Genomic DNA, 14111 nt, shown 5'->3' with positions numbered 1-14111 from the left:
ACATCTAAGCCTGTCAGTCATTTTCTAATTATTACCTTATACAGTTGCCTTTTAAAGACAGAGTTAAAGACAAAACAGAAAAGAATTACAAATAAAAATGTTTATGGGAATTCCCTGGTAGGCTAGTGGTTAGGACTTTCTACTACAGGGAGCGGGTCAGGGTTCAATCCTTTGTTGGGGACCTAAAATCCTGTGAGCTGTGTGGTGCAGCCAAAAATGAAAAACAGACCAAACCCAAATAAAAATATTTATGCTGTCTTTATAATTCCTATGTGTTCCCCTTCATGGTGTTCTCCATTTCTTTGTATGGATTGGAGTTACATTTACTGTATTTCACTTGAGCTTACAGGACTTCTTTCAGTACTTCTTATAAGGCAGGTCTGCTAATGATAAGTTCTCTGTCTTTTGGCACAGCCTAATAAATAAATAAAAATAAATATTTAAAAATATGTTGTTCGAAACTCTTTTACATCTCATTTTGTCAGATAGGAGGAGTCAGACTAAAATGGGTCTTCTCCCTTTGTAGAGTAACACAATTTAAAATTTTGCTGTATTTTCTTTGTGATTGCTTTTTAAATTATTTCTTTGTACCTAAAAATTTTTACCAGGTGTTCACTGTTCATTAACTTTTAATAATTGGTGAACCCTACTCGGGAGAAGGCAATGGCACCCCACTCCAGTACTCTTACCTGGCAAATCCCATGGGCAGAGGAGCCTGGTGGGCTGCAGTCCATGGGGTGGCTAAGAGTCTGACATGACTGAGCAACTTCACTTTCACTTTTCACTTTCATGCCTTGGAGAAGGAAATGGCAACCCACTCCAGTGTTCTTCCCTGAAGAGTCCCAGTGACAGAGGAGCCTGGTGGGCTGCCATCTGTGGGGTCGCACAGAGTCGGACACAACTGAAGTGACTTAGCAGCAGCAGCAGCTGCAGAACCCTACTCACATTCAGATTCAGATCTTTCGTCAGTATAGCAGTATTTTCTTCTGTTGCATCTTCATTATGTTTCTGCTCTGATCTCTTCTTCAGGAACATTTAATAATAGATTTAGCTCTAGTGTCTATCCCCTAAAGGTACCTTTGATTGCTTTTATCACCTTGTCCTTTGTTTTTTGCTTCATACATATACTATTGAAGTATAACTGACTTACAGTGTTTCAGGTGCACAGCAAGGTGATTCAGTTATGCATATATTATTTTTGAAATTATTTTCCATTATAGTTTATTATAAGATATTGACTAGTTCCCGGTACTATACAGTAAACCTTTGTTGCTTATTTCATCTTCCTAATTAGAAATGTAGCAATCTATTCATACAAAGTCAAACAAATGGAATCAAAATATCATAAATTTTTAGGTAGGCAAAAATTCATAAGTTTTCTAAAATCTGTATAGCATATATATTATTTATGTATGTGTATACATAAGCTTTTTTACTATGCTTGATAAAGGCTTGAGAAAGAACATTTAAAAAAAAGAAAAAGATGGAGAAATTGGAAAACATAAACTAAATGAAATGGGAGGACTGAATGTGAAATAGAAAAAGTAAACTAGATAAAAGATCATCATATAGTCCAGTTGTTTTTAAACATGACTGCTCATTAGAAGCATACCTGGAGCTTTGGAGGAAAAAATGCAATACCTGGGCATTTGTATTTTTCAAAAAATTTCAAGATAATTCTGATAAGCATCTGGATTTTAAAAAGTGATTACAGGTTTTTCTGTAAAATTGTAGTTTTGTTTGGTGATATAGAGTACTATTAATTTTCTGTTGACCAATCATGATACAGTGGTATAAAGTGAGTAATAGTTACATAATCACCATAGTAAAAGGTGTTTATCAGTTTTCCCAACCAATAGCCAGACAAAAAATAGATAATTATAATTTTAAGCCATAAGTGGTGCTGGGAAAACTGGTCAACCACTTGTAAAAGAATGAAACTAGATCACTTTCTAACACCACACAAAAAAATAAGCTCAAAATGGATTAAAGATCTAAATGTAAGACCAGAAACTACAAAACTCCTAGAGGAGAGCATAGGCAAAACACTCTCCGACATAAATCACAGCAGGATCCTCTATGATCCACCCCTCAGAATTCTGGAAATAAAAGCAAAAATAAACAAATGGGATCTAATTAAAATTAAAAGCTTCTGCACAACAAAGGAAACTATAAGCAAGGTGAAAAGACAGCCTTCTGAATGGGAGAAAATAATAGCAAATGAAGCAACTGACAAACAACTAATCTCAAAAACATACAAGCAACTTACGCAGCTCAATTCCAGAAAAATAAATGACCCAATCAAAAAATGGGCCAAAGAACTAAATAGACATTTCTCCAAAGAAGACATACAGATGGCTAACAAACACATGAAAAGATGCTCAACATCACTCATTGTTAGAGAAATGCAAATCAAAACCACAATGAGGTACCACTTCACACCAGTCAGAATGTCTGCGATCCAAAAGTCTCCAAGCAATAAATGCTGGAGAGGGTGTGGAGAAAAGGGAACCCTCCTACACTGTTGGTGGGAATGCAAACTAGTACAGCCACTATGGAGAACAGTGTGGAAATTCCTTCAAAAATTACAAACAGAACTGCCTTATGAGCCAGCAATCCCACTGCTGGGCATACACACTGAGGAAACCAGAATTGAAAGAGACACATGCACCCCAATGTTCATCGCAGCACTGTTTATAATAGCCAGGACATGGAAACAACCTAGATGTCCATCAGCAGATGAATGGATAAGAAAGCTGTGGTACATATACACAATGGAGTATTACTCAGCCATTAAAAAGAATACATTTGAATCAGTTCTAATGAGGTGGATGAAACTGGAGCCGATTATACAGAGTGAAGTAAGCCAGAAAGAAAAACACCAATACAGTATACCAACACATATATATGGAATTTAGAAAGATGGCAATGATGACCCTGTATGCAAGACAGCAAAAGAGACACAGATGTGTAGAGCGGAGTTTTGGACTCAGAGGGAGAGGGAGAGGGTCGCATGATTTGGGAGAATGGCATTGAAACATGTATACTATCATGTAAGAAATGAATCGCCAGTCTGTGTCCGATGCAGGATACAGGATGCTTGGGGCTGGTGCACTGGGATGACCCAGAGAGATGTTATGAGGAGGGAGGTGGGAGGGGGGGTTCATGTTTGGGAAGGCATGTACACCTGTGATGGATTCATTTCAATGTATGGCAAAACCAATACAGTATTGTAAAGTAAAATAAAGTAAAAATTAAATTTAAAAAAAAGCCATATTGGGAACATGATTAATTTAACCATATAAAATAGTTCCATACAGTTTGAGGGGGCCAAGCACAGTGATGTAAGTGGAAGTACATACATGCACATGTTTTCATCTGCCTAGCCAGTTATGTCTTTCTGTTGGTGCATTTAATCCATTTACATTTAAGGTAATTATCAGTATGTATGATCCTATTACCGTTTTCTTAATTGTTTTGGGTTTATTTTTTGAAGGTCTTACCCTTCTCTTGTGTTTCCTTCTTAAAGTTCCTTTAGCATTTGTTGTAAACCTGGCTTGGTGGTGCTGAATTCTCTTAACTTTTGCTTGTCTGGAAAGCTTTTGATTTCTCCATCAACTCTGAAGGAGAGTCTTTCTGGGTATTCTTGGTTGTAGGTTCTTCCCTTTCATCACTTTAAATATATCCTGCTGTTTGCTTCTGTCTTGTGGAGTTTCTATTGAGAAATCAGCTGATAGCCTGATGGGAGTTCCCTTATATGTTATTTGTTATTTTTCTCTTGTTGCTTTTAATATTTTATCTTTGTCTTTAATTTTTGTCAGTTTGATTACTATGTGTCTCAGTGTGTTCCTCCTTGGGTTTATCCTTCCTGGGACTCTCTGTGCTGCCTGGACTTGGTTAACTGTTTCCTTTCCCATGTTGGGGAAATTTTCAGCTATTACTTCAGATATTTTCTCAGGTCCTTTTTCTCTCCCTCCTCCTTCTGGGACTCCTATAATGTGAATGTTGGTGCATTCAGTGTTGTCCCAGAGGTCTCTTAGGCTGTCTTCATTTCTTTTCATCCTTTTTTCTATATTCTGTTATACAGCAGTGGTTTCCACCATTCTGTCTTCCAGGTCATTTATCTTTTCTTTTGCCTCAGTTATTCTGCTCTGATTCCTTCTAGTATATTATTCATCTGCTTTTTGTTCTTATAGGTCTTTGGTAAACATTTCTTGCATCTTCATTGTTTTCACGAGATCCTGGATCATCTTCATTATCATTTTTCTGAGTTCTTTTTCTGGAAGGTTGCCTATCTCCACTTCATTTAGTTGTTTTTCTGGGGTTTTATCCTGTCCTTTCATCTGTGATACAACTTGCTGCTTTTTCATCGAGATTAACTTTCTGTTTGGTTATTGTTTTTGTCTTAGCTGCTGTGGGACTGTGCTTTTTGCTTCTTCAATCTGCCCTCTGATGGAGGAGGCTAAGAGGCTTGTGTAAGCTTCCTGATGGGAGGGACTGGCAGTGAGAAAAACTGGGTCTTGCTCTGGTGGGCAGGGCCTTGCTCAGTAAAGCTTTAATCCAATTATCTGCCGATGGGTGTGGTTGCACTCCCTCCCTGGTAGTTGTTTGCCCTATGGTAGGGTTAATGGCAAATTCCAAGAGGGTTTACTATGCCAAGGGAGGGGCCTTCCTGGCCTGATGCTGCCAGTGCCTCTGTCCCTGTGGTGAGCCCTTGTCAACCCATAGCTCCACAGGAGACCTTCCAACACTAGCAGGTAGTTGTGGTTCAGTCTCCTGTGGGGTCACTGCTCCTTTCCTCTGGGTCTTGGTGCGTGCAAGATTTTGTTTGTGCCCTCCGAGACTGGAGTCTCTGTTTCCCCTAGTCCTGTGGAAGTCCTGTAATCAAATCTCGCTGACCTTCAAGGCCAGATTTCCTGGGGATCCCCAGTCCCTTTGTCCAATACCCAGGCTGGGAAGCCTTACTTGGGGTTCAGAACCTTCACCATAGTGCAAGAACTTCTTTGGTTCTCCAGTTTGTGGGTCACCCACAACTAGATACAACTAGAGAGAAGCCCACCTACCACCCCAAAAGATCCTGTGTGCAGCAACTAAGGCCCAGTGCAGCCAGACAGATCAGTAAACTTAGGTCTTACTATCCATGTCACTCATTTAATTTCCTCTAGTATAAACTCATTTATTTAGTGCTGCTCCTAATTTGAATTTTTCTGTGTATTTTTTCCTTACAGTCTACTTAACTTTTTCAAACATCTTATTTACTGTTTAGTAGAATTCATAACTTATTTAATTTCTTTGACAGTGCAGTCAGACATGTTACATGTTTCCTTTGAGAAATCCTTTTCTAAAAAATATTTATTTATTGGCTGTGCTGGGTCTTCGTTGCTGTGCAGGCTTTTCTCTAGTTGTGGTCAGCCTGGGCTACTCGCTAGGTGTGGTACGCAGGCATTGCTGTGGCTCCTCCTGTTGCAGAGCACAGGCTCTAAGGCACATGGGCTGAGTAGTCGCAGCTCCTGCGCTCTGGAGCACAGGCTCCGTAGCTGTGGCACAGGGGGCTTGTTGCTCCATGGCACATGGGATATTCTCAGATCAGGGATCAAACCCTTGTCTCCTGCATTGGCAGGCGAATTCTTTACCACTGAGCCACCAAGGAAGCCCCAAGAAATCCTTTGTCAGAAGTATATGTTTTCCTGGCAGGCCAATGGTTAAGATTCCACACTTCTACTGCTGGGGGCATGAGTTTGATCCCTGATGGAGAACTAAGATCCCACATGCTGTTCAGGCACCCCCCCAAAAAAAGAAACAAAAATTAAGAAGCAACAGTTAGAACCGGACGTGAAACAACAGACTGGTTCAAAATTGGGAAAAGAGTATGTCAAGGCTGTATATTGTCACCCTGCTTATTTAACTTATACACAGAGTACAGCATGCAAAATGCCGGGCTAGATGAAGCACAAGCTGAAATCAAGATTGCCGGGAGAAATATCAATAACCTCAGGTATGGAGATGACACCACCCTAATGGCAGAAATTGAAAAGGAACTTAAGAGCCTCTTGATGAAGGTGAAAGAGGAGAGTGAGAAAACTGGCTTACAACTGAACATTCAAAACACTAAGATCATGGCATCCGATCCCATCACTTCATGGCAAATAGATGGGGAAACAGTGACAAGACTTTATTTTCTTGGGCTCCAAAATCACTGCGGACAGCGACTGAAGCCATGAAATTAAAAGATGCTTGCTCCTTGGAAAAAAAAGCTATGACAGACCTAGACAGTGTATTAAAAAAGCAGAGACATCACTTTGCCAACAAAGGTCCGTATAGAGTTGGACCATGAAGAAGGCTGAGCACTGAAGAATTGTTGCTTTTGAACTGTGGTGCTAGAGAAGACTCTTTTGAGAGTCCTTGGCCAGCAAGGAGATCAAATCAGTCAATCCTAAAGGAAATCAACCCTGAATATTCACTGGAAGAACTGATACTGAAGCTCCAATACTTTGGCCAGCTGATGGGAAGAGCCAACTCACTAGAAAAGACCCTGATGCTGGGAAAGATTGAGGGCAGGAGGAGAAGGGGGCAACAGAGGATGAAATGATTAGATGGCATTATCGACTCAATGGACATGAGTTTGAGCAAGCTCTGGGAGAGAGTGAAGGACAGGGAAGCCCAATGTGCTGCAGTCCATTGGGTCGCAGAGAGTCGGACGTGACTGAGGGGCTCAACAACAATATGCCTTCTCTACCTCTGCGTATTTTGTTTGCTCTTTTTTAAGATACAGAATCTTGTCAGCAGTTCTATTTCTATTTTACTAAAGATTCTTTTATAACTGATATTCTGCTACACCACTAAATCTTATTTTGCTTTAAAGTTTATTACTCTTTTTATGTTTACAGAAAGAATGAGATCTCTTTAAATAAGTGGGTCAAATGCTGACAGTTTTATGTGTTATATATGAAAGTGCACCTTATATTTTCTTTGTAATCAGTGCCTAGCTTATTGGCTAGCATTAAGTGGAAAATAAATATTTGAAAAAGTGAATGAATGAATGATAGAAAGAATGGTTGTTACATGAAATAGTCCGGTAGGTTCATTCAGTGATAGTTCATATTTCATATTCTTTTTTTAAGGCTACTGATGCTCGGAGAGCTTTTCCTTGCTGGGATGAACCTGCCATCAAAGCAACTTTTGATATTTCATTGGTTGTTCCTAAAGACAGAGTAGCTTTATCAAACATGGTATGTATGTGTTAATGAGCATTCTTATATTTTGAATAAGCATTTAGCATATTTTGTTTGCTGATTAGATGGGATAGCATGGAACTACCTAGTCACCCAGCACAGTACTTGACACAAAATGGGAGCACAGATGTTAGTGTTCTTAGTTTCTTGTAAGCCCTCTTTTTTTTTTTTTAATTGCCTCATTTGGGGAGTTTTCCCGCACCCTGGAAGAAATTCCTTGTAAGCTATGTTAACAAGATTACCTGCTTCCTTTAATTTGGAAATCTAAGTAAGAAATGAACTTAATAACTATTACCTGAGAGAAAAAAAATCTGATACTCTTACTAAATGCCAAAAGTTATAGCCACATAATGAAGTGTATTTAGGTTTTAACTGATTGTGTTCTTGGATGTACTCCCTTCACTGATGTCATTGAATGTCATTCATAGTAGAATAAGCATTTACTACTTGAAATGTGTTGTCTAAGACTGCCTTATTTAAGACATAGAGTAGCCAGTAGACTATAATAGGAGTCTAGGGAACTTGGAAACACCTGCTGGACCTGAAATAACTGGCTTTGCTTCCTTTATTAGTGGAGAGAATTCCATAGGTTCTCTTCTTAAAGACGCTTTTCTCAAATATTCTTAGAGAGGAAGCTAATAAATTACACTGAAATGTTCATTTGCAGTTTAATGCAAATGAATTTATCAGATCATTTCTTAAATAAGACTTACTTGGAAGAAAAAATAGCAAGAACTTGAAACTGAGAGCCTGAATAGGAAAAAGAGGGAAATTAGGGAACTCTAAAAGTAAATGAGATCTGTCACAAATTTGCTTAGAGCCAACCTTCATACAGAATATGTTCTAAATCTAGAAATCTGTGCCCTTTGAAATGTCCAGTTTCACAACTACATTTTATTTTCATTAATAATTCTTGTCTTGTATCCTTCGTTCACTTAAAAGTATTAAGGTCTTAAAATATCCCAATACCTGTTATGTTAATAGGTATTCAAGAAAAGTTACTTCTTTTACCTTACAAATCCTTGGTAGTTTTAACACTTGAGCTCCAACTTCTTAGTATGTATGCTTCATCAGTTCACTTTCGTAGCAGGAAAAGTCTTGAGAGTATAATAGTACTGGGTAAATTAGGATAGAGACGTAAGCAGTGCTGGAAAGGGGGAAGAAAAGGTTACAAAGCCTACAGTTTGGGGGTAGTGTTTGCTTTAAGGTATTTAATGTAAATCTGTTAAATTTTCCTTTTTTTTCCTTAAGAATGTAATTGATCGGAAACCATACCCTGATGATGAAAATGTAGTGGAAGTGAAGTTTGCTCGCACACCTGTCATGTCTACATATCTGGTGGCATTTGTTGTGGGTGAATATGACTTTGTAGAAACAAGGTCAAAAGATGGTGTGTGTGTCCGTGTTTACACCCCTGTTGGCAAAGCAGAGCAAGGAAAATTTGCGTTAGAGGTAAATGTACTTGAAGAGGATTGTTCCAACAGTCCATAACTCCAGGTTGGGGAATTTACATTTCTGATCAATTATTAGTACAATTATTTATAATCTAATCTGAAATATCTTGTGCTACTTTGGTTTTACTTTTAATAGACTCTTGGAACTAGCAACTTTGGTGTTAACATTTTGAAAGATAATAATTAAGAGAATATTAGAATGGAATTTATTAACCTAGAGAGTGGGGAGGGGGGAACATATATAATTGTACTTTTCATACTGAGTTATAAATGGATTAAAGTTTCGCTGACATATACAAAGCTTAGGGCTAAAGCAGTCTCTGGAGGTGGGGGTCCCCCAGGGTTGGTTTCTTGTAACTTGAGATATTTGGCTTGCAACTGGATTCCTTTGTGGATTTTTGTAGGAATGGCAATAGGATTTATCAGATGGTTCTTTTCTTTATACTTTTATAGGTTGCTGCTAAAACTCTGCCTTTTTATAAGGACTACTTCAATGTTCCTTATCCTCTACCTAAAATTGATCTCATTGCTATTGCAGACTTTGCAGCTGGTAAAGTAAATTTCATTTTATTGATAAGTTGTAATAACTTTTGAGTTTTATGATTTTTCAAGAAGTAGTATGTATAAATATCAATAAATGTTTATATTTTATTTTATGAAGGTGCCATGGAGAACTGGGGCCTTGTTACTTATAGGTATGTTAATGATGTATTACCCTGCCTTGTCTTTTAAATCACTGATTTCATGAGTGCTTCACTCCTAATTACAGTTCAGTAGCTTCTGCTTTGTGATCTGCCATAAATTTTCCTACCTTCCCCCATTTCCTTGAACATTTCAAGAATGCAGATGAACACCCTCTGGTGCTACTATCTGAGAGTGTAAGATTTTTAAGTGAGCATCTGGCATTAGTAGTATTTCTAGATGTATTTTTGGCTGAGTTTCTCATTTCAGTGCCTTCTCTTCCTCCTGGTAGTTACATAGTTATATATCCAGCTTGAAGAACTTCCCCCGATTTAATGTCTTCTAGCCAAGTTCTTGGAGAAGGTGATGGCACCCCACTCCAGTACTCTTGCCTGGAAAATCCCATGGACGGAGGGAGCCTGGTAGGCTGCAGTCCATGTGGTTGCGAAGAGTCGGACACGACTGAGCAACTTCAGTTTCACTTTTCACTTTCATGCATTGGAGAAGGAAATGGCAACCCACTCCAGTGTTCTTGCCTGGAGAATCCCAGGGACGGGGGAGCCTGGTGGGCTGCCGTCTACGGGGTCGTACAGAGTCGGACATGACTGAAGCGACTGCAGCAGCAGCAGCAGCCAAGTTCTTACATGTCTGTCACCACAATACAAACATGTGGGTTGTATAATTTTAAAAGCAGTGTCTGTAAACAAGTTTTGGCCTTCTACTTTGAATTGCCTTCTTCGATGAGCTAAGTTTTGGACACTCTGTTCAGTGTTCTTTTTGGGACTGTGGAATGCATCTTCCTCCAACTTGCCACTTGCCTGCTTTTAATGGAAGAACTGTCTTCTCTTTCTGTCTAGCACAGTAATCCCTAATCCTTTAGACAGTTTTTCTAAAATTTCAGGCAGCTATCCTATAAACAAACTGACAATTAAACTTGCGTCACATCTTTGATCTTCTCTTGTGTGAATTCAATTGGAGTAGTCTTTAATCTTCCCAGAACTTTTTCTATCCTGTGTACTCCAAGGAAATGTTTTCTTGACATCTTTAAAGCCTAACTTGACCATCTTATTTACTGTTTGAATCTCCCTCCCCCACTTCTGCATGCCTGCTTTTATTGAAATACTTTTATTTAAAAAAAAAATTTTTTTTTTAAACACAGGGAGACTGCATTGCTTATTGATCCAAAAAACTCCTGTTCTTCATCACGCCAGTGGGTTGCTCTGGTTGTGGGACATGAACTCGCCCATCAATGGTTTGGAAATCTTGTTACTATGGTATTTAATATTTTTAAGTGCTCAAATATATTTTTTTCCTGCTACACCTTATGTTGGCTAAATAGTATTTCAGGTTTGGCTGGCACATTGTACCAAAAAAGTTTTTTTGATAGAAAAACTTTATTTTGAAAAGTTTTTATCAGGATATCCATGTTAATTAAGAACATACAGGTAATCTTTATTCAACAGAAAATACTACCTAAACTGTTCTAAATACTGCCTGCAAATGGGGCAAGTCATGATATTAATTTGGGTGAAAGGAAGAGATTCCACTTAGATAGACAATTTCCATGCAGTGAGATTCAGACTAACTGAAGTTTTTTGTGTCATATGTCACTAGCTGTAAAGTAACCTGATGAATAGCAAACTATCTTTAATAAGGTTGAAATGTTTTTAAGGGTCATTTTCTTCATTGCCTAAAATTTTAAGTTGATATTTGATAGAAATGAAGGCAAAGAAACTACAGAATAACTGAAGTATATTAAAATTTCCAGCTCTCCTGTTGAAGTCCTTGTTTATTGTAATGTCTGTAGTGAATGATCTCTGTCCTCTAGTCTTGACCTTTCCCTTTTACTCTAAATGAATACTATCTATAGCAACCAACTGTGTTAGAGCTTGGAAGCACAGCTTTTAATAAGTGAACTAGAAGTACCTCTGCAAAGAAAGAACTGGAGATTGTGGAGCCAGCCAAATTCCCTGATGGCATTTTAGGCTGCCAAAGAGCAGAGCCCAACTTGGATGTTAGTTGAGACCACATGTCACAGAAATAGGCAAGAAAGAAAAACATTTAGCAACTCTTAAATGTCTGAGTTTGAGCAAACTCCAGGAGATAGTGCAGGACAGGGAAGCCTGGCGTGCTGCTGTTCATGGGGTCACAGAAAGAGTTGGACATGTCTTAGCAACCAAAACAGCAATGTGTCTGAAAGAGTTCCTAAAGAAAGTCAGCCCTTGAAAGTAAATCCTGTCCTTTTTGCTTTGGTTGTTTAAAATTTCGCTTAGGGGTTAAAAGGGAAAAAAAGGTGGTTTGAAATATACTTTTACATGAAATTAAGAATGCTAGTTCCTGTGTTCAGACATGTCAGAAACGCTCCTTTCTCCCAACACGGCAAGTTTGTTGCTACCAAACAATTTTTTTTTTTGCTGTGTTGAGGAGATTTTATTTTTAAACTTCCAGTAATAAATTTTAATGGGGGAAATGTGTGCATTCTCATGTTGCTTTTAAACACCTTTTTGTTGTATGTGAGTAACTTCTAGTTATTGGATGTCAGTTTTTTCATTAACTTAAATATAGGGGTTTAGAGAGACTTAGAAAATTACTAGCTTTGTACCAGCTTATCCCAGTGGAGTCTGTTAGTTAAATAAGTACACAAAGCATGTAGACAGATAGCCATTTATCACTATATTGAAAACGTTTGATCTTTTCAGAATTTTAAAATACCCTTTTGTTTTTCACCATTGCATTTATCCTTTATCTTGAATTCATATAGTATTGCTTTTTTTATGAGATTTAATCAACTTTAATGAAAATTAGATTGAAATCTCTTTCTAGAAAGTTTATTTCTATTTTAAAAAATTGATTTTGTCTGTGACCCATTATATTCTTTATCCACTCCACTATTAATTATTATTAACAGATGAGAATTTTATATTCTATAAATGTTTAAATACCAGTTGTATTTAATTTAAACTTACTGCTATGACATTTTGTTAATTTCATGTAATTCTTGTATAAGCAATGCTACTTTTCTGTTTATCTAGAAAGTTTAACTTGTCACTCAGCAATGATTTTTTTTCCCTGTCATTATGGAGATAGTTCCCAGTTTTCCTTGCCTGGTCCTAATAACTTTCTGGTTTCTTAAAGAGAGTTGTTTATTAAACTAAATTTTATATGACAGTGTAGCTCTTGCACACATTTATGCACTCTCTTCCCATTTTCCATCCTGAGGGTGTTTTTCATCCCCCTTCTTCCTCCTTTTCTACCTTTAGTACCAAAAAGTTACTTAGCAGTGGTGATAATGCCAGTGTCACCAGTTGCCATTCTTGGCAATTCTTTTGTTCATAGATGTGAATTATTTACTAAATGTTTTGAATTGAATTTTAGCTCATTAAGAGTTTTCGAGTATAATGGAAGGGACATAAGAGTGTTTTATATTAGTGGAGTGATCAGCATCTTCTTTTCTTTACATATTTCCATCTTCTGTTTTTAGGAATGGTGGACTCATCTTTGGTTAAATGAAGGCTTTGCATCATGGATTGAGTATCTGTGTGTAGACCACTGCTTCCCAGAGTATGATATCTGGACTCAGTTTGTTTCTGCTGATTATACACGAGCTCAGGAGCTTGACGCCTTAGATAACAGCCATCCCATTGAAGTGAGACGTAATTTTCAGTCATTGGCCTTTCCTTTCACTTTCCATGAAATATGTAGTTTTTAAATTTTTCTTTGAGAAGAAAATTGCATGAGTGATGTCACTTACTTTTGTAGTTTATATTTCCATTTTGAAACTGCAGGCAGATTCTTTATTGAGTGAGCTACAAAGGAAGTCCCCTTGAAATTCTACAAAGTTCTAGTTCTGTTTCATTTTAAACATCTATATCTTTGTAGAAGCAAGTTTTCTGTATCCATAAACATTCACTGAATCGATTTTTATTGATTAGTAATGGGGTAACCATACCTGTTGGGTAATATTATGATTCTGTTGTTTCAAAGAAAATTCTAAACATACTCTTTTGTTGTTGTCATTGCTTTATATATATTTTAATTATTTTGACTTAATCTGTCCTATTTTGGCTAGTTTATATGTATAAATTTTGCCTCCAAAGAGCTAAACTTACAGTCTACTTTGACATATTTAACCTGGGTCCTATGTAACTGTTAGCCATTACAATAAGTGCAAGAAGTCAAATGTTTTTCATCTCTCCCTTCCTGACCTTCACCTCCCTGTCTCCAAAGAGATCCACAGTGAGTTGCCTCCCAGGAAAGCAGTGTCAAGACTGGAACCCAGGTCCTAAAGAGATGATGGGGATCGTGTTATGTATTCTGTTTTATTAGTATTAGTTATTACGCCCTTTTAAACAATTATACAGTATGAGTCACCTAAAGGTAAAAAGTATCTTACGGGTTAGAAGAGTTTTCCTAGAAAGCTCTTTATGTAATTCAGTATTACAGTTTGTCTGCTCCTTTTATAACCTTGAATCACACTGTCTGCCAGGTCAGTGTGGGCCATCCTTCTGAAGTTGATGAGATATTTGATGCAATATCATACAGCAAAGGTGCATCTGTCATCCGAATGCTACATGACTACATTGGAGATAAGGTAAAAAAATAAATTAACCAGCTAAATTCTTTAATGGTGGTCTCACAGAGTTTTACATGAAAAAGAAAAGTTTGATTTTATTTAGGTTAAGTTCCTAAGTAATTTTTCTAGAATCTATAAGAATATTACTCTAGCTTATCTTTATTTCTTTTT

General features: G+C 37.5%; 1 protein-coding gene across 1 annotated transcript in view; it reads left to right on the top strand.

Annotated features, from left to right (window-relative positions):
* Positions 1 to 14111, top strand: part of NPEPPS (aminopeptidase puromycin sensitive) — a 117297-nt gene that overhangs the window by 79979 nt on the left and 23207 nt on the right. Inside the window, exons 5-11 of the mRNA XM_052658919.1 lie at positions 7122 to 7229; positions 8484 to 8684; positions 9140 to 9236; positions 9348 to 9381; positions 10527 to 10641; positions 12849 to 13013; positions 13854 to 13958. Coding sequence (XP_052514879.1) covers positions 7122 to 7229; positions 8484 to 8684; positions 9140 to 9236; positions 9348 to 9381; positions 10527 to 10641; positions 12849 to 13013; positions 13854 to 13958 — 825 coding nt within the window. The remainder of the gene's footprint in view (positions 1 to 7121; positions 7230 to 8483; positions 8685 to 9139; positions 9237 to 9347; positions 9382 to 10526; positions 10642 to 12848; positions 13014 to 13853; positions 13959 to 14111) is intronic.

Source organism: Budorcas taxicolor, chromosome 19 (genome assembly GCF_023091745.1).
Source record: "Budorcas taxicolor isolate Tak-1 chromosome 19, Takin1.1, whole genome shotgun sequence".
In the NCBI taxonomy this organism is placed as follows: domain Eukaryota; kingdom Metazoa; phylum Chordata; class Mammalia; order Artiodactyla; family Bovidae; genus Budorcas; species Budorcas taxicolor.
Note: the sequence above shows the minus strand (reverse complement) of the source record. Positions and strands in the feature narration are given on the sequence as shown.